The sequence below is a fragment of the Mandrillus leucophaeus genome, unplaced genomic scaffold, assembly GCF_000951045.1.
Source record: "Mandrillus leucophaeus isolate KB7577 unplaced genomic scaffold, Mleu.le_1.0 Scaffold264, whole genome shotgun sequence".
Classification (NCBI taxonomy): Eukaryota; Metazoa; Chordata; class Mammalia; order Primates; family Cercopithecidae; genus Mandrillus; species Mandrillus leucophaeus.
The window spans coordinates 879,911-900,303 of record NW_012102743.1 but is presented as its reverse complement, the minus strand read 5'-3'; the positions used below and the strand labels follow the sequence as shown (position 1 = coordinate 900,303).

General features: G+C 42.1%; 1 protein-coding gene across 1 annotated transcript in view; it reads left to right on the top strand.

Moving 5' to 3' along the window:
• The window catches only part of RASGRP3 (RAS guanyl releasing protein 3 (calcium and DAG-regulated)), a 95,240-nt gene that overhangs the window by 69,658 nt on the left and 5,189 nt on the right, over window positions 1-20,393 (top strand). The window contains exons 12-15 of the mRNA XM_011984229.1: window positions 2,679-2,795; window positions 6,961-7,076; window positions 12,751-12,898; window positions 18,669-18,705. Of these exons, the coding sequence (XP_011839619.1) occupies window positions 2,679-2,795; window positions 6,961-7,076; window positions 12,751-12,898; window positions 18,669-18,705 (418 nt within the window). The remainder of the gene's footprint in view (window positions 1-2,678; window positions 2,796-6,960; window positions 7,077-12,750; window positions 12,899-18,668; window positions 18,706-20,393) is intronic.

Here is a 20,393-nt window from a genome sequence, read left to right as displayed (position 1 = left end):
GGATCAAACAGCTGCTAAGTTGGAGAGCTAGGATTCAGTGTCAGGCCTGTCTTCCATCCTAGTTCTGCTTCTACCATCCCTCAACTCAGGAACAGCATAGGAATGGCCATTTTAGCACACTTGTCTGCCTTGTGTGCCTTTAGTTTTACTTTAGTTTATTTTCAGGATCAATTTTTTCCAATTTTAGGAGATTTTTCCATCAAACATACAAAAGTCTTTTTATTTGTTGTAAGAGCAAAAGCTTTCAAAAGTCCCTTCCAAGTGCTAAAATCCTATGAATCTAAACACAAGACATTTCCCAGTCTTTCCGTCTCTTCTCTAAGTGGAGTGTCAGCCTATTTGACATGTCCTGATGAGATGGGAGAGTTCCCTGGATCCCTTCACTGAGACTTGTGACAGGGGTGTGGCCACATTCAAACCCCTTGCAGGAGGGGGAACATGCAGACAAGTGGGTGCCATTGTGGGGGCTGGGGAGAGTGCTTTTGGGCTCTGGCCCCAAGACAGCATTTAGGGGTGTGTTACAGTTAATGCTCTTTTAGCAGTTGCTGTCCATGGATAGCTAAGTGTTAGCCAACTCAGTGGAGAGTCAGGGTGACAGGCTTTTACACCCAACCTTCTTGGTACCTGGGTCCTTGTCTGGCATCCAAGAAGAATCAGGTCACACGGACTTGAAGGATGGTGAATGCAGAGGTTTTATTGAATGATAGAGGTGGCTCTTAGTAGGATGGGGAGCTGGAAAGGGGATGGAGTGGGAAAATAATTGTATTAGCTTTCTCTTAGAGGGACAGGACTAACAGGACATATATATATATATATATATATTCCTGTGCTGATCAGTAGTGGGATGGTGCCTATGAATAACTACTGCACTCCAGCCTGGGCAACATAGTGAGACCCTGTCTCTAAAATACACACACACACACACACACATGTATATATATCTACAAATGTAATTTTTTTTTTGAAATGGAGTCTTGCTCTGTCTCCAAGGCTGGAGTGCAGTGGCATAATCTCAGCTCACTGCAACTCCACCTCACTGGCTCAAGCAATTCTCCTGCCTCAGCCTCCCAAGTAGCTTGGACTACAGGCACGTGCCACCATACCCAGCTAAGTTTTTTGTATCTTTAGTAGAGAGGGGGTTTCACCATGTTGGCCTGGGTGGTCTTGAACTCCTGACCTCAGGTGATCCACTTGCCTTTGCCTCCCAAAGTGCTGGGATTACAGGCATGAGCCACTGTGCCCAGCCTCTATAAATATAAATTAAAAAGAAAGGATAGAAAAAAAATAGATTTGCATGTGTGCACCAGCAAAAATGTTGACATTGTATGAAGCTTTCAGGAAGAGGATATAAAGTGAACACCAGTCTTGGCTGGTCTCCTAAAAGGATTGTGTTCTCTGCTTGTGTTGTCCAAGTATGTTATGCATTATGCTGCCATCTTCCTCACAGTTTTATGTGCAAATGTCTTGTGAGAATGCAGAAAAATCTGTGGAGAAAGCGAGTTCACCAAAGACGGCCAGAGAGACCTAATGATTGGCAGAACAGTCAGAAGCGCTTAAGCGTGTTGAGCAAGGTGCAGACGTGAGGACATAAACTTGGCCACCCACTGGTACCCATTTGCTGCATGCACCATAACTGATCACTAAGTATTAGAGAATTAGATAACTGGTGTTTTTATATCCTGTATTACACAAAAATCCATGATGGATTGTTATATACATAAGTTTTAGTGATATTTGGAGAACTTGGATAGGATTTTTGGACGGACTGGGAGTGCACTGCTTTTTCCCATTTAAAATAATAGAATTTAGGCTGGGTGTGGTGACTCACACCTGTAATCCCAGCACTTTGGGAGGCCAAGGCAGCTGGATCACCTGAGGTCAGGAGTTTGAGACCAGCCTGGCCAACATGGTGGAACCCCATCCCTAATAAAAATACAAAAATTAGCTGGGCTTGGTGGTGGATGCCTGTAATACCAGCTACTCAGGAGGCTGAGGCACAAGAATCGCTTGAACTTGGGAGGCAGAGATTTCAGTGAGCCGAGATCTTGCCACTGCACTCCGGCCTGGGTGACAGAGAGAGACTCTGTCTCAAAAAAACAAAAAAAAGTAAATAAAAAATAAAAATAAAATAATAGAATTTAAGTTGCTGTTAAACAAAAGGCAGTATCTAAACATGTATTTAGTTACAGATTAGATTCCATCAACATAAGGTGCTTGTTTTATAAGCATTTAAGAGATACATACATGTAAGTTTCTACTGGTATTATGAATATACAAAACTTATTCATTCTTCTCAGTGTCTCTGGTCCTCCTAGTTGCTCAAGGCCCCAGTTAATGTTGAAAAATATGGCCAGGTGTGGTAGCTCATGCCTATAATCCCTGCACTTTGGGAGGCCTAAGCCGGAGAATTACTTGAGCCCGGGAGTTGGAGACCAGCCTGTGCAACATGGTGAAACCCCATTTGTACTAAAAATACAAAAATTAGCTGGGTGTGGTGACACACACCTGTGGTCCTAGATACTTGGTAGGCTGAGATGGAAGGATGGCTTGAGCCCGGGAGGCAGAAGTTGCAGTGAACTGAAATGATGCCACTGCACTCCAGCCTGGGTGACAGAGCCAGACCCTGTCTCAAAATAATAATAATAATAAAGTTGAAAAATATGTGTGTTTTTTGTCAGCAGCCTACCTCCCCTACAACACCCAACAAGCCTGTGGTGCCCCTCGAGTGGGCATTAGGGGTGATGCCAAAGCCAGACCCCACGGTCATCAACAAGCACATAAGGAAATTAGTTGAGGTAAGTGGTTGAGGGAGAATAAAGAGAGGGCACTTGAAGACCCTTTCCCTTTCCAGAATATTCCGCGATTGTCCACGAATCTGATGGAATCTATGAAAACAACCCTCTGGCAGGTAGGAACAATTTAGCAGGCACTTAGCGCTACCTGGCATTGGGCCCTGGGGAGAATCGATCAGGAAAGCCCTTTTCCCTTTGTTGTCAGTCTACTCTCTCTTGCCCAGATACTCTCAGCTACTCCCAGCAATTCTCTTTCCCAGGCATTTGCCACCTCTGTCATTGTCAACAGCTCAAGGGATTGGGGATTAGAATCACCCATGAAAAACCCACATAGGTCCCACTAAGATGCCCAATAAATTGATTACCCAAGGGCAGGAAAGAAATCCTGTAAGTTGGATAGTTTCTTCTTTTGTATAGTTTTGGAATTTTATGATACAGCAGCCCAATGTAATTGAGATTAGAAAAATCACCTAATGTAGGACAAGGCTCTGTCAGAGTTTTCCATGTAGAAAAAAGAGTAGAAGTGCCAATGGGGGGAACACGGAAACATCTAGGGTACAGGAAACTGTGATCCTGAATTAAATGTCGACTTTAATGGATTGGTAGGTACATCTGCTGGTGCAACAGAATTGAGTCTTTGGGACAGAATGTGCTTTTTTCTGGGAGAAGATGTTTAAAGAAAAAGAAAGAATGTCTTACATCTTGGATAATTTAGGGAACCAGGAGGTGCTGAAAGAAAAATTTTGTGGAGCGTGTGAGGCAGGAAGGAAAAGGGTGGTGCCAAAAGGAGTATTAGTGAGGGAAGGTCTGAGAAGGAGATAAGGTCCAATGGAGCCTATGGTAGTAACAGATCCAGCTTAGAGCTGGGGAAGGTGAGAAAAGGATCCAGGGGCCCCCAGGGAATGCAAGGACTGAGTTGCAGCTCAGGAATGTCTGAAGCCAGGAAACGGAAGACAGAGCTGTTCCCTCTCCCAGTCTCATTCTACATACTGACTTCCTCTGCTCTCTCTCTCTCTGTCTCATTCTGTCTTCCTTACCTACTCTCTCTTCCTTATTCTCCAAATTCCTTACCATTGGTTCAATCAAACAAAAGACCTGGATTTTATGATGAATTTTACTCCACAAAAAATCTACTTGCAGTATAAATATGGATGTTAAACTATAAATAGTAGGCATTCCAAAATAGTTAACTTTTAAGCTATTTTTATTATAGCTAAGTAATGATACTGGGATTTTAAAAATAAAAAGGTAATGTTTTCTGATTTTGCACAATTCTGTTACCTATGAAAAAGCTTGAGATGGGCTCATTTGAGTCATATTTTTAATTAACTCATTCATTTATACCTAACTACTTCCCAAAATACTCCTGAAGCAACTTGCAACACAGGGCAATATAGATAGATAGAACAGACAGAAACTACTGGGAAAAGGAGAGAGATTAATTAAAACTGGAATCAAAATCAAATATAAATTTGTGTACATGTGTTTGCAGAAAGAACTTACAAAAGTTTTTGAAAACCTAATTTTGCAGAGGGCAATGGGAAACTTTTTTGTTCTTTTCTGATTATAAAGGAAGGTAGAATCATCAAGAATATTAAAGCATTACATAAATTATAGAAAATAAAAAGCTTTACTTTCAGGTCTTGGTAATTCTATTCTCCAGGGATAACCACTGATAATTTGTAGATTATCTTATATGACTTTATTCTCTATCTCTATGTATATATAAACACAGATATACTACATACATATATACATGTATGTCTTATGCAACTTTCTTCGAGTTCTTTAGAACAGATTCCTAGAAGTGGAATTGCTGTGTCAGAGAGTAGGCACTTAAAATTCCTGATTGTCCTCCAGAAATATTGTGGCTATTTACATCACTAAATTGATACAAGAGTAACTATTGTCTCATACCCTAGAAGATGATCAATTACAGTATTTTAAGATTTTTTTTTTTTTTTTTGAGACAGAGTCTCGCTCTGTCCCCCAGGCCGGAGTGCAGTGGCCGGATCTCAGCTCACTGCAAGCTCCGCCCCCCGGGTTTACGCCATTCTCCTGCCTCAGCCTCCCGAGTAGCTGGGACTACAGGCGCCCGCCACCTCGCCCGGCTAGTTTTTTGTATTTTTTAGTAGAGACGGGGTTTCACCGTGTTAGCCAGGATGGTCTCGATCTCCTGACCCCGTGATCCGCCCGTCTCGGCCTCCCAAAGTGCTGGGATTACAGGCTTGAGCCACTGCGCCCGGCCAAGATTTTATTTTCATTTTTATTTCTGTAATGATTAGCAGAGCTGAATAACTTTCCATGGATGTATTGACTATTTGTATTTTTATTTGGTGATTGCCTGTTTGACTTTTGTGTCTTTGCTCTCGCATATGCTGCAAATAACTTGCTCTGTTTGACATTTATCTTAAAATTTGTTAATTGAGCTTTTTTGGTTCAAATTTTTTGCATTTCATTAAATAAAATATTTTTCTTTATGGCTTCTGACATTGATGTCATGCTAAGAAAGCCCTTTTTCACACAAAGATTATGAAATGTGAAAAATATTTTCATCTATTTATCTTTGACGTTTTATAGCTTTGGGTGTTTTTGCATTAAACTATGTAATACACTAGTGCGGAGGCTCATGCCTATAATCCCAGCACTTTGGGAGGCTGATGCAGGAGGATGGCTTGATTCCAGGAGTTTGAGGCTGCAGTGAGCTATGATCATGCCACTGCACTGCAGCCTGGGCAACAGAGTGAGATCCTGTCTCTAAAAAGATAAATAAATAAATAATATATAATACATCTAGAATTTAGTTTGGAGGTAATTTATTTTGTAAGATTATTAGTCATTTAACTCAGTAGCGGTTATTGGATAATCCATAATTTCTCTGTGGATTTTAAAAGACACTTTTTGATATTTTAAATTCCCATATATACATGGGTTTGTTTCTGGACTCCACTCTCCATGGTAATTTGTATCATGTTGTTTTGATTAGTGTAGCTGTGTAGAATATTTGATTTCTGAAAGGGCATGTTCCGCCTCATTACTCTTCATTTAAAATAATTTTTAGCCTGTTTTCAACGTAACCACTTTGATTTGAACCTTATAATCAATTTGTTCATTTAAAACAAATCCCTACTGGGATTTTGACTGGAATTGCCTTAAATGTACAGTTTATTTTTTGAGATAACACCTTAAAACTTTATTTTCTATTGTCATGGTATTGGAATTTATAAATTCACTAAGCCAATTTCTACTCAACCCTGAGGTTTCAGTTTAAACCTTGCTTTTCCCAGGAAACCTTTCTTAATCTACCTCCTCTTTCCCCCCTACCAATAGCACTCTGTTTTTATTTATTTATTTACTGAGATGGAGTTTTGCTACTGTTGCCCAGGCTGGAGTGCAATGGTGCCATCTCAGCTCTCTGCAACCTCCTCCTCCCAGGTTCAAGTGATTCTCGTACCTCTGCCCCTTGAGTAGCTGGGATTGTAGGCGTTATGCCACCATACCTGGCTAATTTTTTATTTTATTTTATTTTTAGTAGAGATGGGGTTTTCATCATGTTGGTCAGGGTGGTCTTGAATTCTGACCTCAGGTGATCCACCCACTTCGGCCTCCTAAAGTGCTGGGATTACAGGTGTGAACCACCGTGCCCAGCCCAAGTTTTATTTTTAATTTTATTTTAAATTCATTTTTTGGGGATGATGCCTTACTCTATTGCCCAGGCTAGAGTGCAGTGGTGTGATCTTGGCTCGTTGTAACCTCGAACTCCTGGGCTAAGCAAGCCTCCTGCCTCAGCCTCACAAGTGGCTGGGACTAAAGGCATGCACCACCATGCCCAGCTAATTTAAAAAAAAAAATTTGTAGCAATGAGGTCTCTCTATGTTGCTCAGGCTGGTCTCAAACTCTTGGGCTCTAGTGATCTTCCCACCTCTGCCTCCAGCTCCCAAAGTGCTGGGATTACAGGTGTGAGCCACCACATCCAACCATTACTCTGTTTTTATCCTCAGCAAACTACTTGTCTCTTACGTTATAAAGGCTTCTCGACTTAGTTATCTTTCACTAGATTCTAAGCTCCTTGAGAGAAAGGACCAATGCTGGTTATCACTGCTTTCACAATAACAAGTGCAGAGCCTGCCTCGTAGTCATTCAATAAATACTGATCTTTCCTTTGCAGTCTGTATTTAGAAACTATGATCATGACCATGACGGGTACATTTCCCAAGAGGACTTTGAAAGTATAGCTGCCAATTTTCCCTTCTTGGATTCCTTCTGTGTGCTGGACAAAGATCAGTAAGTTTTAATTTTGTTTTATTTTACTGCAACTATCGTAAAGCAGAAAATTATTATCAGAGGAGAAAAGGGAAACTTGTAATTTACGTCTTGACAGCTTCAACCCTAGTGCTTTGATGAGCCAGGTTTAATTCGTCACTGATTATTTTCTTGGTGTATATGAACATGACCTGAATGGAATCACAGGGCAGACCGTGTTGTCAGTGTTGAGCACAAGTGCATATTTGTAAATTATCCAAGCACTCCACTTGCTATATTGCCTCTATTGCTTAGCTCTCAACCCCAAAAAATCTCCACCAAAAAAGAGTAGAGGAGAAATATAATTAGATCTAACCTGGGAGAATCTTTGGCATTAGTGGACCTGAAGGCAATCTTAAAACTCTTGAGCATTTAAAAAAAAAATTTTGGCCAGGCATGGTGGCTGACGCCTGTAATGCCAGCACTTTGGGAGGCTGAGGCAGGAAGATCACTTGAGGCCAGGAGTTCAAGACCAGCCTGGCCAACATGACGAAACTCTGTCTCTACTAAAAATACAAAAATTCACTGGGCGTGGTGGCACAGGCCTATAATCCCAGCTACTTGGGTGGCTGAGGAGGGAGAATCGCTTGAGCCTGGGAGGCAGAGGTTGCAGTGAGCTGAGATAGCACCACTGTACCCCAGCCTGAGTGACTGAGCAAGACTTTGTCTCAAAAAAAAAACAAAACTTATTTATAGTCTTCATTAAAGCAGACGATAGCTGCAGATAGCCAAGAAGCATTCGTGCTTTTTCCTTTGATTGATCAAAGGTTGTCTTGATAAACGAAGAAAAAATATATTGCTTTTTAGTGTCAAATGATTCCTAAAAATTAAACTGCTTTAGAGACTAAAATGCAACTCATTAAAAGAAAATAATGATTTGGAAAAAAAACTGCTGAGAAATCCTGGCATTAATAATTTGATTGTTAATTGTACAAGATCAGTTCCTAATTTAAAAATCACCTGTAAGGAAATGCTGGATTTTGTTTTGGTAAATGGGCAAATGAAATTACATTAAAATTCTCGAATATTTTTGCTGGTATGAGATTTTTTAAAAAAATGAAATCTGGGGCCAGGTGTGATACCTCACACCTGTAATGCCAGCATTTTTGGAGGCTGAGGTAGGAGGATCGTTTGAAGTTTCAGACCAGCCTGGGCAACATGGTGGGACCTTGTCTCTAGCCATTTTTTCTTAATTGAATTTAAGAAAATAAAATCTGTAATTCAACACACCAAGAAAAGCCTTGACACATTAACATAACTTAAAATCTTAAATTCATCTTCATTATATACCCAGAACAAAGAATACTTTTAAAATAAATTCTATTAGAAACATTAACTTCCTTCACAAAGTAAAATTTAAATTGCCTGCTAACTACCCACTTCTTGCTTAGTTTGTTACTATTAGTGACATGTAAATAGGACATTGACTTAAAATAACTTCCCAGTCTTCATTTATCTGTTGGTTCTAGAGACAGAATTTAGATTGTCCTAGCAAATATCTGCATCTATCTCTCTCTATATATCATCATTATCTCTACTTACTGATATCTATAGAATTGTTTTCTATGAATGAAGGTTTGAACTATTCATATCTTGCTTACATGACACTAAAGTTTTGAGTGGTTAATACTGGAAAGTCTCAAAAAGATGTTTTCTCTAAGGTACTGTTTTCCAAATGATGTTCCACAGAAGTAGCTATCAATTAGTACTTTTGAAAAAGGAACTAACTAATCACATGTGAGAAACACAGGGTTAAATCTCATTAAATAGGTGTCTTTACTGTGTGACTTCCCAAAGCTTTTAATAGGCTAAAGTGTGTTACGTTGTGAGTCCCTAGGAGGGGAGATGGGCTAATGTACTGTTACACAAATTTACGTAGCAAATGATGTCATAAATTTGTGAGACAATGCATTAATAAATTTATTTATCATATATATAATAAAGATTGTTTTTGGCACCTTCATTATGAAATCAGTGCCCATTCCTTTGAGTGGGCAAAAGACACAAATAGACACTTCTGTAAAGAAGACATACATGTGGACAATAAGCATATGAAAAAAAGCTCAATATCACTGATCATTAGAGAAATGCAAATAAAAACTACAGTGAGATATCATCTCATACCAGTCAGAATGGCTATTATTATTATTTTTGTTTTGTTTTGTTTTGAGACAGAGTCTTGTTCTTTCATCCAAGCTGGAGTGCAGTGGCACAATCTCGGCTCATTGCAACCTCCGCCTCCTGGGTTCAGGTGATTCTCATTCCTCAGCCTCCTGAGTAGCTGGGATTACAGGCATGCACCACCATGCCAGGCAATTTTTTTTTTTTTTTTTTTTAAGTAGAGACGAGGTTCCATCATGTTGGCCAGACTAGTCCATGTTGGTCAGACTGGTCCCGAACTCCTGACCTCAGATGATCCACCTGCCTTGGCCTCCCAAAGTTCTGGGATTCCTGGTGTGAGCCACTGTGCCCAGCCAGGAATGGCTATTATAAAGTCAAAAACTTGGCCGGGCGCAGTGGCCCACGCCTGTAATCCCAGCACTTTGGGAGGCTGAGGCGGGTGGATCACGAGGTCAGGGGATCAAGGCCATCCTGGCTAACATGGTGAAACCCCGTCTCTACTAAAAATACAAAAAATTAGCCGGGCATGGTGACGGGGGCCTGTAGTCCCAGCTACTCGGGAGGCTGAGGCAAGAGAATGGCGTGAACCTGAGAGGTAGAGCTTGCAGTGAGCCAAGATCGCACCACTGCACTCCAGTCTGGACAACAGAGCGAGCCTCCATCTCAAAAGAAATTAAAAAATAAAAAAAGAAAGAAAGTAAAAAAATAACAGATGCTAGTGAGGTTGCAGAGGAAAGGGAACACTTACACACTGTTGGTGGGAGTGTAATTCATTCAACCATTGTGCAAAGCAGTATGGCGATTCCTCAAGTAGCTGAAAACAGAACTACACTTCAACCCAGCAATCCCATTACTGAGTATATACCCAGAGGAATAGAAATCATTCTGTAGTAAAGACACAAGCATGTGAGTGTTCACTGAAGCACTATTCAAATATCAAAGTCATATAATCAACGTAAATACCCATCAATAATAGATTGAATAAAGAAAACGTGGTACATATACACCATGGACTATTACGCGGCCATAAAAAAGAATGAGATTGCCAGGTACAGTGGCTCACGCCTGTAATTCCAACACTTTGGGAGGCCGAGGCAGGTGGATCACCCAAGGTCGAGAGTGAGACCAGTCTGACCAACATGGAGAAACCCCATCTCTACTGAAAATACAAAAATGAGTCAGGCATGGTGGCACATGCTGGAGGCTGAGGCAGGAGAATCCCTTGAACCAGGGAGGCAGAGGTTGTGATGAGCCAAGATCGTGCCATTGCACTCCAGCCTGGGCAACAAGAGCGAATCTCTGTCTCAAAAAAAACACAAAAAAACGAGATCATGTCTTTTGCAGGAACATGGATGGAAGTGGATGCTATTATCCCTAGCAAACTAATGCAGGAACAGAAAACCAAATACCACATGTTCTCCCTCCTAAGCGGGAACTAAATGATGAGAACTCAAGAACACAAAGAAGGGAATAATAGACACTGGTGCCTCCTTGATGGTGGATGGATGGTCAGAGAAGCAGAAAAAATAACTGTTGGGTGCTAGGCTGTGCCATAATTTCCCAGTAGGCTTGAGAATTTAGAATCCTTTTTTTTTTTAACCTCCTACGCAAAATAACTTTAATAATAATACTTATAATGTACAAAAATCAAAGTTATTTTGCACAGGAGGTAAGAAAGGGATCTCAAATTCTCAAGCCTGGGGGAAAATTGTGGCACAGCAAACAGCAACAGGGAAGCCTGGGCAGGGAGTACAGGGAAGAAAGAGATGAAGTTGGACTTAGATCCGTTGATTGAGACAGAGAGTGGATTATCAGGAAGAGAGGTCTAGCAAGTTGTTGAAGATGTGGTGCAAAAATTCAGGACAACAGTCAGGGCTGGGGATGGAGATGAAGTCTTCAGCCCCACTGTAAGCTGGAGTCGCGATCTTGTGAGCAAACTCTGGTGGGAACGCTTAGAGGGAGGTGAGCTTGGGGCCTGAGGAATGAGCCTTCAGGGACTCCCCTCCTACATGCAGGCATTGAAAGGAGTCAGGGGGCCCTGCAGTGAGCTGGAGAAGGGGGAGCTGGAGAGGAAGGAGGAGAAGCAGGGTGGCATGCAATTCCAGGGTGCCTAAGGGGAGAGCGCCGAAAGAAGGAAACATGCCTCCGTGTTACCTCCTGCCAATGAGAAAAGGCCACTGAGGATGTTCTTGGTGACAGATTTGTAGGGTTAGAAACCCAAGTGGCATAAAGAGTACCTGGAGGAAATGATAAAAGAGCCTAATGATTTCTCTTTTTGAAAACCTCGGGAGTAAAAGAAGGAAGAGAGAAAAGACACCTGTTGGAGATGGTGGCAGGACTGAGAAAGGGGATTTTTCAGGTGGGAAAGTCCTGAGCATATTTGTGAACGGGGGAAGAAACGGAAAGAGACTGAGCATAACCTGGAAGGAGGAGAGTCCCAGGGAGGCTGGAGAGTGCTGGATGGGGCAACATTTCCTCTGAGAGAGGAGCCCCAAGAGAGGACAGAGGAGATAGAAAAGAATTCTGAACCGGAAAGGAAAGGTGTGATCACCAGCACATGCTAATGGACAAAAAGCAATATGGAGCTCACCTGTGTCAAGTGGATCCAATTATTATTATTATTATTTTATTTATTTTTTTTTTGAGAAAGAGTCTCGCTCTATTGCCCAGGCTGGAGTGCAGTGGTGTGATCTCAGCTCACTGCAATCTCTGCCTCCGTGCCTCAGTCTCCTGAGTTGCTGGGATTACAGGCACACGTCACCATGCCCACCTAATTTTTGTGTTTTTAGTAGAGACAGGGGTCTCACCATGTTGGTCAGGCTGGCCTTGAACTCCTGACCTCAAGTGATCCACCCACCTTGGCCCCCCAAAGTGCTAGGATTACCATTACCTCCCAAAGTGCCATGAGCCACTGCACCTGGCCAATTGGATCATTTTTGATAAACAAGAAGTCAGGGTATGTGGTGAGTAGGGGTAGGAAGGTGGGAAGAACCAGAGGTTTGTTCTGTGTGGAGTAGATCTGGAAGAATTGCTCCCAGCCAGTCACAGTGAATGGGCTATGAGCCACTAAGATGTGAGTGAAAATATCACCAAGGAGCCCGGACAGGGTCAAGCTGAATGAATTTGAGAATGGTCAGCTCAGTTATTACAGTTTTCTGCCTTTCTCCATCATCCTAATTCTCGCAACCTTACAGCTAGGCAAGGACTAGAAAGATGTCCTTCAGGAAGCTGCTTTTCATAATAAAGACTTTCTGTGTCGCAGTGCACAGGCCACATGTGTGCTTACATGAATATGCTCCTGCACACACACACACATGCAGGGTGCACACATACACAATTTTCTGCTCACTGAAAAAGGCGTTCAACACCTGAAGATGCCTTTTGAGGTTCGCCCTTTCTCTGAGATGTAATAGAGAAGTGAATATTCCTCATCTGCTTTTGGCCACAAAGGTTGGGGAGGTGGGTGATTAAAGTGTGGCAACTACGTGGCAACCTGATATTCAAAGATCCCTCCCTTCTTGGATTCTCTTAACAGGGATGGCCTAATTAGTAAAGATGAAATGATGGCTTACTTCCTGAGAGCGAAATCCCAACTACACTGTAAAATGGGACCAGGATTTATCCATAATTTTCAGGAGATGACCTATCTCAAACCAACCTTCTGCGAACACTGTGCAGGATTTGTAAGTCTGTTTTTCATTGTTTTCTTACATAAGTAGTTATTTGTGCGGCATTCTGAAAGGGTAGGAAAATGGTATGCTAAATAAAGTTCACTGTCTGCTTTGAATCAGAAGTAAAACGTGATGCCTCCCTGAAATTAAAGATTAAACACCAAAGGCAAGGTTTCGTTATTTTCTAGGAATGCAGGGCCAGCAAAAACAGGGAAGGTTGGCTGTTAAGAGAGTGGGTTTGTTTATTAATCCCTGCCAGGGAAAAGCGTCAGCCCAATGAGCCCTGGCATTATCACTAATATTCATAAGTGGTTGCAATTAAGAGGTGCATTTATCTTAGCGAGTTCCTTCCAGTTTTCATTTCATGTGTTATTAGTGACCAGAAATCCATCATGGCATGGTTCAATAATTCACAACTCAAAAAGAAGAAAAAATCTTTTTGGAGAGAAGCTGGTTATAATAATAAATAACATTTACTGAATGCTTGATGGTAACAAAGTACTTCCATAGACATTATGGTAACTAATCCTCATAGCAAGCCCTTGAAGTGGGTATTTTACTTTCACCATCTTGCTTATGAAGATAGAGAGGTTCAAAGAGGATAACCCAGGTTCCTGAGGATTGCACAGCTAATCATTACCGGAGCTTGGACTCCGACACAGGTGTACTGACTGTCAGCCCTGTGCTTCACCTATACCACTGCAACAAATGAAGACTGCACGCTTCCTTCCCCCACTTTTGATAATTCTTTGGGAAGTGAAGTCAGTTTTTGATCCTGGCCTTAACAGAAACTCTTGGGCCCTGAATGTCTTCCAGTTGATATCCAAGTTAAATACAATGGAAAATGCGGTATTCCAGGTGAGGGAGGCCCAGTACCCAGATGAGTATGACAATCACCCCTTTTTCTTTCTTTTCTTTTTTTTAATTTTTATTTTTTGAGATGGAGTCTTGCTCTGTCACCCAGGCTGGAGTGCAGTGGCACAATCTTGGCCCACTGCAAACTCCGCCTCCTGGGTTCACGCTATTCTCCTGCCTCAGCCTCCCGAGTAGCTGGGACTACAGGCGCCCACCACCATACCCAGCTAATTTTTTGTGTTTTTAGTAGAGACGGGGTTTCACCGTGTTAGCCAGGATGGTCTCCATCTCCTGACCTTGTGATCCGCCTGCCTCGGCCTCCCAAAGTGCTGGGATTACAGGAGTGAGCAACCACGCCCGGTGACAGTCACCCCTTTTTCTAGATGCCAGAGCTCAGTCGTGTCAGCTTTATTTGGCAGCCATGTCCTCCTGTTGACTTGTTCACCTATATTGAATTTGTTGCCAATATTATACACTACCAGAAATTACATTTTTCCCATCCCAGGCTCAAAGAACTGGCTTTGGGGGGCCAAATGCAGGAGTCTGTGTTCAAGCACACACTCCTCTGAGAATGGGTAAATAAGAGGCAGCCATTACCTCAAAGATGGTCCCAGGTGGTCATAGCAGCTGATGTGACACAGGGCAAAGCCCGTCTAACTAGCTCTCTTTATTCACTGCAGAGAAGGTGAAGTTCTTCTTTAGTATCTCCACTGGGATTGCATGACCAGACCATTTTATCATAAAACAAATGGTTGGCCAGGCGCATTGGCTCACGCATGTAATCCCAGCACTTTGAAAGGCCAAGGCAGAGGATCACCTGAGGTCTGGAGTTTGAGACCAACCTGGACAACATGAGGAAAACCCACCTCTACCAGAAATACAAAAATTAGCAGGGCATGGTGGCAGGTGCCTGTAATCCTAGCTACTCAGGAGGCTGAGGCAGGAGAATCACTTGAACCTGGGAGGCGGAGGTTGCAGTGAGCCAAGATCGTGCTACTGCACTCCAGCCTAGGCGACAGAGCAAGACTCAGTCTCAAAACAAAACAAAACAAAATGATCTCCTTTTTCATGTTTCTCTAGTTTCTCTATTCTGATGGAAATCTTTGGAAGTACTTAGACCTGAAAGTTCTGATGTGGGATGGGGCCGTGTGTAACACACTCCTACACAGTGGGACCCAGTGAACAAAAGATCAGGCTGCTGGGCCATGGCATGGCTCAGCCAAAAGTCAGGATGATGCATCTGTCTTTTGGTGGGCTGTGAGAGTGAGAAGGCCCTTACCAAATCTCAAGGTCCCGGGTGCTTTGGCATGGACCTGTAGTCCCAGGTGCTCGGGAGGTTGAGGCAGGGGGATAGCTTGAGCCCAAGAGTTTGACTCCAGCCTGGGCAATATAAAGAGACCCCCACTGCTGCCATCTCTAAATATAATAATAATAATAAAAACTCGGAAAGGCGTGGTGGCTCACGCCTATAAGCCCAGCACTTTGGGAGGCTGAGGCGGGTAGATCATGAGATCAGAAGATGGAGACCATCCTGGCTAACATAGTGAAACTCCATCTCTACTAAAAATATAAAAAATTAGGCAGGTGTGGTGGCGGGTGCTTGTAGTCCCAGCTACTCAGGAGACTGAGGCAGGAGAATGGCGTGAACCCGGGAGGTGGAGCTTGCAGTGAGCCGAGATCGCACCACTGTACTTCAGCCTGGGCAACAGAGCAAGACTCCATCTCAAAAAACAAACAAACAAACTCAAGGTCTTATCTCTGCTCTCGAGTCCTTCTGTCCTGTTTCTCCCTTTTACAGAGGCCCTGGTTCTGTGGGAGCAGCAAGGTAGACTTTCTTGGAAGTTCCACACCTCTCCCCCTGACTCATTGGAGCAGAGATGCTGGTGCTGTATTCTTGATGCAGCTGTGATGAAGTAGAAAGCTCTGGACCTGGAGTCTGGAACCCTGGGTTAAATTTCTGTTTTGCCTTTGCTAACTCTATGTCCTTGACCAAGTCATTCACCATCTTTGGGTCTATTTCTATCTGTAAATACTTACCCACCATGTTGTTGCATGATAAAATACTATTAGACACGTTGCACGTCACATGGCTTGGAGTACACATTTTTTATGTATTCCTTGATACTTTGAGAGTTTAATTGAAATTAACTCATTTAAAATTTTTACAGCTGTTTTTGTTTTTAAAATATATTTAATTTTATTGATACGATTTGATTTGATCTTCACTGACACTCATGTTAGAAAGCCCATTGGTTTTCAAAGGAATTTATAACTATAGCTCTATAGATGTGTCATTGAAAGGAATTGTGGGAGAATGGTTCCAGTGCCGGAACCATCTGCTTTTAAAATAAATTCCATTTTAAGGTTAAGGAAGACAAACAGACTTGCTCTGCAGAAGATTTATTTTAGAATTGGAATCCCAGAACTGAAAGAGTGTTAGTAATTCCCTTATTTTGTAGATGAAGAAACTGAGGTCTGGAGAAGTTAAGTGACTTCCCCCAAGGTCTCACAGATCATTAGCAGCAAAACCATGAGTCACACCCAGGTCTCCTGACTCTCTGTCCAGTGCTCCTTACACCACAATTACTCCAAATATGACAGCAGCCGGTGGTCTCAAATCCAAGGACTGTGGGAAATACTCCCGCATACCCATCCACATGAGTTCATCCTCTCCTGTTCTTGGCAGGCACACTGGCCCAGTGCCTCTTCCTAGCTACTGTTTGTTCCTGGCTATTAAGTAAGCATGAGCAAACCTACCTCCTCACCCCCACCTCCAGCACTCTTGCTTGACTGTATGTTTTTCAGCAGTTCCTGCAGCAATGCAATAATGTAACATATCTGGATATTAGGATGTCTCTTCGTAAATCTTATCCTTTCTTGTCCCACCTCAGTGCCTTTGCTCACACACAGAGTATGCAGGAGCAATGGCTTCCTGTCTTTCCCTCAAGTGACACATTCTTCTTTCCCTTACTAGCTATGAGACCTTGCCAACGGACTTTACCTCTCTGCAGGTCAGTCTCCTTGTCTGTAAAAATGAGAAAAATATTATTACCTATATCATAAGGACATCATGAGCAATTAAACAAGCTAATATGGATAAAGACCCTAAAACTGTGCCTCTCACATAGCAAGAGTTCAAGAAATGTTAGCTATCATCATTATGATTGCTATTATCATTACCAAGGGCTCTGGAGAAAGAATTTCCAGGTTGTGGGAGATTGGAAATTATCTAACTTCCTGGATCATCACATTCACCTTTTACAAAAGAGAAGCAAACTAGATTATCGTAAAGATCAAGCTGTGATGATCGTGGCCACCACTGCCCTTTTCTGGATCATGCCCCTCTGTCTTCCAGCCATCCTTGCTTCTACTTAGTTGTCAAATAATCCTTCCTGTCCCTAAGACAAAATATTGCTGTGTCCTAGGAGATATTTGCATTTTATTTATTTATTATTATTTTTTTCTTTGAGATAGAATCTCTCTCTGTCGCCAGGCTGGAGTGCAGTGGATATTGGCTCACTGCCACCTCTACCTCCCGGGTTCAAGCGATTCTCCTGCCTCAGTCTCCTGAGTAGCTGGGACTACAGGCATGCACCACCATGCCCAGCTAATTTTTGTATTTTTAGTAGAGATGGGGTTTCACCATGTTGGTGAGGATGGTCTTGATCTCTTGACCTCATGATCCACCTGCCTCGGCCTCCCAAAGTGCTGGGATTACAGGCATAAGCCACCACACCTGGTCGACATTTGCATTTTAATACGTATTCTGAAGGACCAAATAGCTGTTAAGGCTCAAAGGAATTTTAGTTTTCTACTTGCGGAAGTTCCTTGTCAAGAAGTAAGGATTTTTCCTGTACTCTTGAGTCACTTCACATTGGCTGTGACTTACTCTTCTGCAAGAGTGGGCCATGCTGCCCACACGTGGGGGCATTGTTCGCTTATAATACACTGTGAACATTGTGAATGGCACCCCCATCAGTCCCAGTGGGCCCTGCTTTTTTCAACATTATTTTATTAAGTAGATAAGAGCCACCTAACCCAAACATGTAAAGGTTAGCAATAGTTCTTCTCCAACTTGAGCTAAGCCCATTTAATTACGCATACTGTACACCTCTGGTGAATCTGTCACCCCGTGCAAGATCTGTGGGGAGGCACAGAAGGGCATGGCAAGGCCCTCTTCTTTATGGTGTTTAGGAGTCTGTCTAGAGAGCGAAGACACCACCAGCAGAATGTTGCCCCTGAACCCCCCGGGCAAATGCTCCCTTGTGGAACTGTGGGCCCTCCACATCTCGCCTCAGGGATTTGTCACTTCCTACTCCTTAACCACAAGGAAGTCACAGACTCCTTGGTTGGTAGAATCTGAGCTTTTTCGACATCTCCTACAGCCCTGGCACAGGCCAAACATAGAGCAAATGCGGAGAATGAAGACATGAATAACTAAGATCATTTCCTCTTCTGTATTTTTCCACGGGACAAATACTACTCAGAAAATAACCTAGGAAAATCCAAATGCTTTCATGTGAGGCGCGCTTCTTCCATTGCTTCATTTCCTGTAGTGGGTACCAAGAGCAGCTAGTGTCATTAAAAAGAGGGAGCCAGGGGCTCCCAAAGACCAGTGGCCATCTCCTCTGTACGTTTTGCCGAGAGCGCATCAGGCCAAAGTCTGGTGCATCAAACTTTAGTAGTTTCCCATCCCGGCTCCCAGTTGGCTCCAAGAAAGAAAAGGGAAATGAAACTCATGTTATCACCATAGCTGGAAGGGGCCCAGAGAGGGTTCTTCTATCTGGCAGGAAGGGTGTTAAGAGTGGCTACATCCTGTTTGTGCCTGGCTAGTCATGAAGCTTCCCAGGACTTCCCTCTCAGTGGCCTTGTTTTCCTTCCAGATCTATCCTCAGATTCCCTGACATTCCTTTGTCTTTTGTTACAGCTCTGGGGCATAATCAAGCAAGGATACAAATGCAAAGGTAAATCAATGTTATTTTGTTAAAATTTTTAAAATGTGACATTTTGGTTAAGAATCAAATTTGGTTAAACTACAAAAGCTCTTGACATTATTCAGAATTTCAGTCTTTTGGGTCAACGGCAACTGAGAATGATTGCCTCTGAGGAGGAGTTTCTAGAGTTTTGGAGAGCTAAAATTGGAATTTTATAGCTTGTTAGAAACCACTCTTATCAACACACATAAATCTAGTTCTTTTGAATCAGAGGCATCCAGTTAAGGTGGGAATTCTGAGTGGGACAAGCCTAGCTAAAATACTGTATATAAGAAATTTTTCCTTCAAAGAAAAACACTACTTACTATTTCTATAATCCATAGGCACTTCTTCCCACTCACACTTAGCTATTCTTTTCTCTACTAAATCACATAGATGGTAACAGAAAACAAGGAGAAAACTTAAAATGTATTTTTGTCCTTTTCAGTGAATGCATTCCTCTATATTTCCCATTTAATTAAGTTTATAAACAATTGAATAAAATATATTTGACAAATGCTATATGCATGTATATTAAGCATTTAGGAATGTGTTGCTACTTGTACATATATGATCAAGTACACATTATTGTTATTTAAGAAGTTGCTGGACACTATGCGGACAGTTTATATGGTTCTTTTAAGAATCTTACAATGCTTTTGAAAAATATAATAAAACTTCAAAAAGAAACATCTTAATCACAGAATACCTTCACATGAATGTTGTTCCCCTAGCATGCCTTTTTTCTCCAGTTATTTTCCAGTATTTGCTCCTCATTTTGCATGAACAAAAAACTTCCCAAATCTCAATGGAAGCCACTGTTTAATGCTCAGAAGTACCTTCCCATTAGTGCTTCTCTATCACTTGCCTTGGTCTGACTTAGATTTTTACTTTCAAGCAGCAAAGATACTGCAAGAACTTATTGCCCAGCAGTGAGTCATTCGTTTTATTCTGGTTTCTATCCTCATACCCTAAAATACACACACACACACACACACACGCAATTTTATAAAGATGAAAATATATTATACCTTTGGATTATCTCTTGTATTTTCTTACTGGCATATAAAGTGAAGAAAAAACTAATTAAAATAAATTGAACACGTCATTAAGACTTTTTGGAAACAAGATCACTTAGGGGAAAATGGGTATTGGAAATAGTTAGAAAGGTCCTCTTTGACGGTAGGAGAGAAATGATCTCTATTCAGTGATTCTCTGTGAAGTGTAGGACCCTCACCATAGGAAATAATTGGGACCCACCATCTGAAGTGGCCACATTTTTCTACCCCAAGTAGTAATTAACATTCTATTACCTTATCTAAAACATCCTAATGGGCAATTTCACAGACTCTACTGCATACCGTTTCAAAGCATAAGCAAATACAGAACATATTTACTGAGCATCTGCCCATCTTGTATTCTGTTTCTATACAAAGGAAGGAAGCAGAAGATGTAATCACTGGCCCTGAAAGGTTTTGGAAAATGAAGAAGAGTAAAAAAGTCCAGACAAGTGCTGAATGGAGGAACTCCTCACAATAAATGATCAGAGGCAGCATTTGGCCTGGGAGAGGCTAGAAGCTGAGGCTTCTTGCCCTCATCCTGCCTTAGGCTCTCTTTGTGGGGATTCCATCTAAGCCTGGGAAAGACTCTCAACCCCATTTGATTTGCATTTAGTTTTG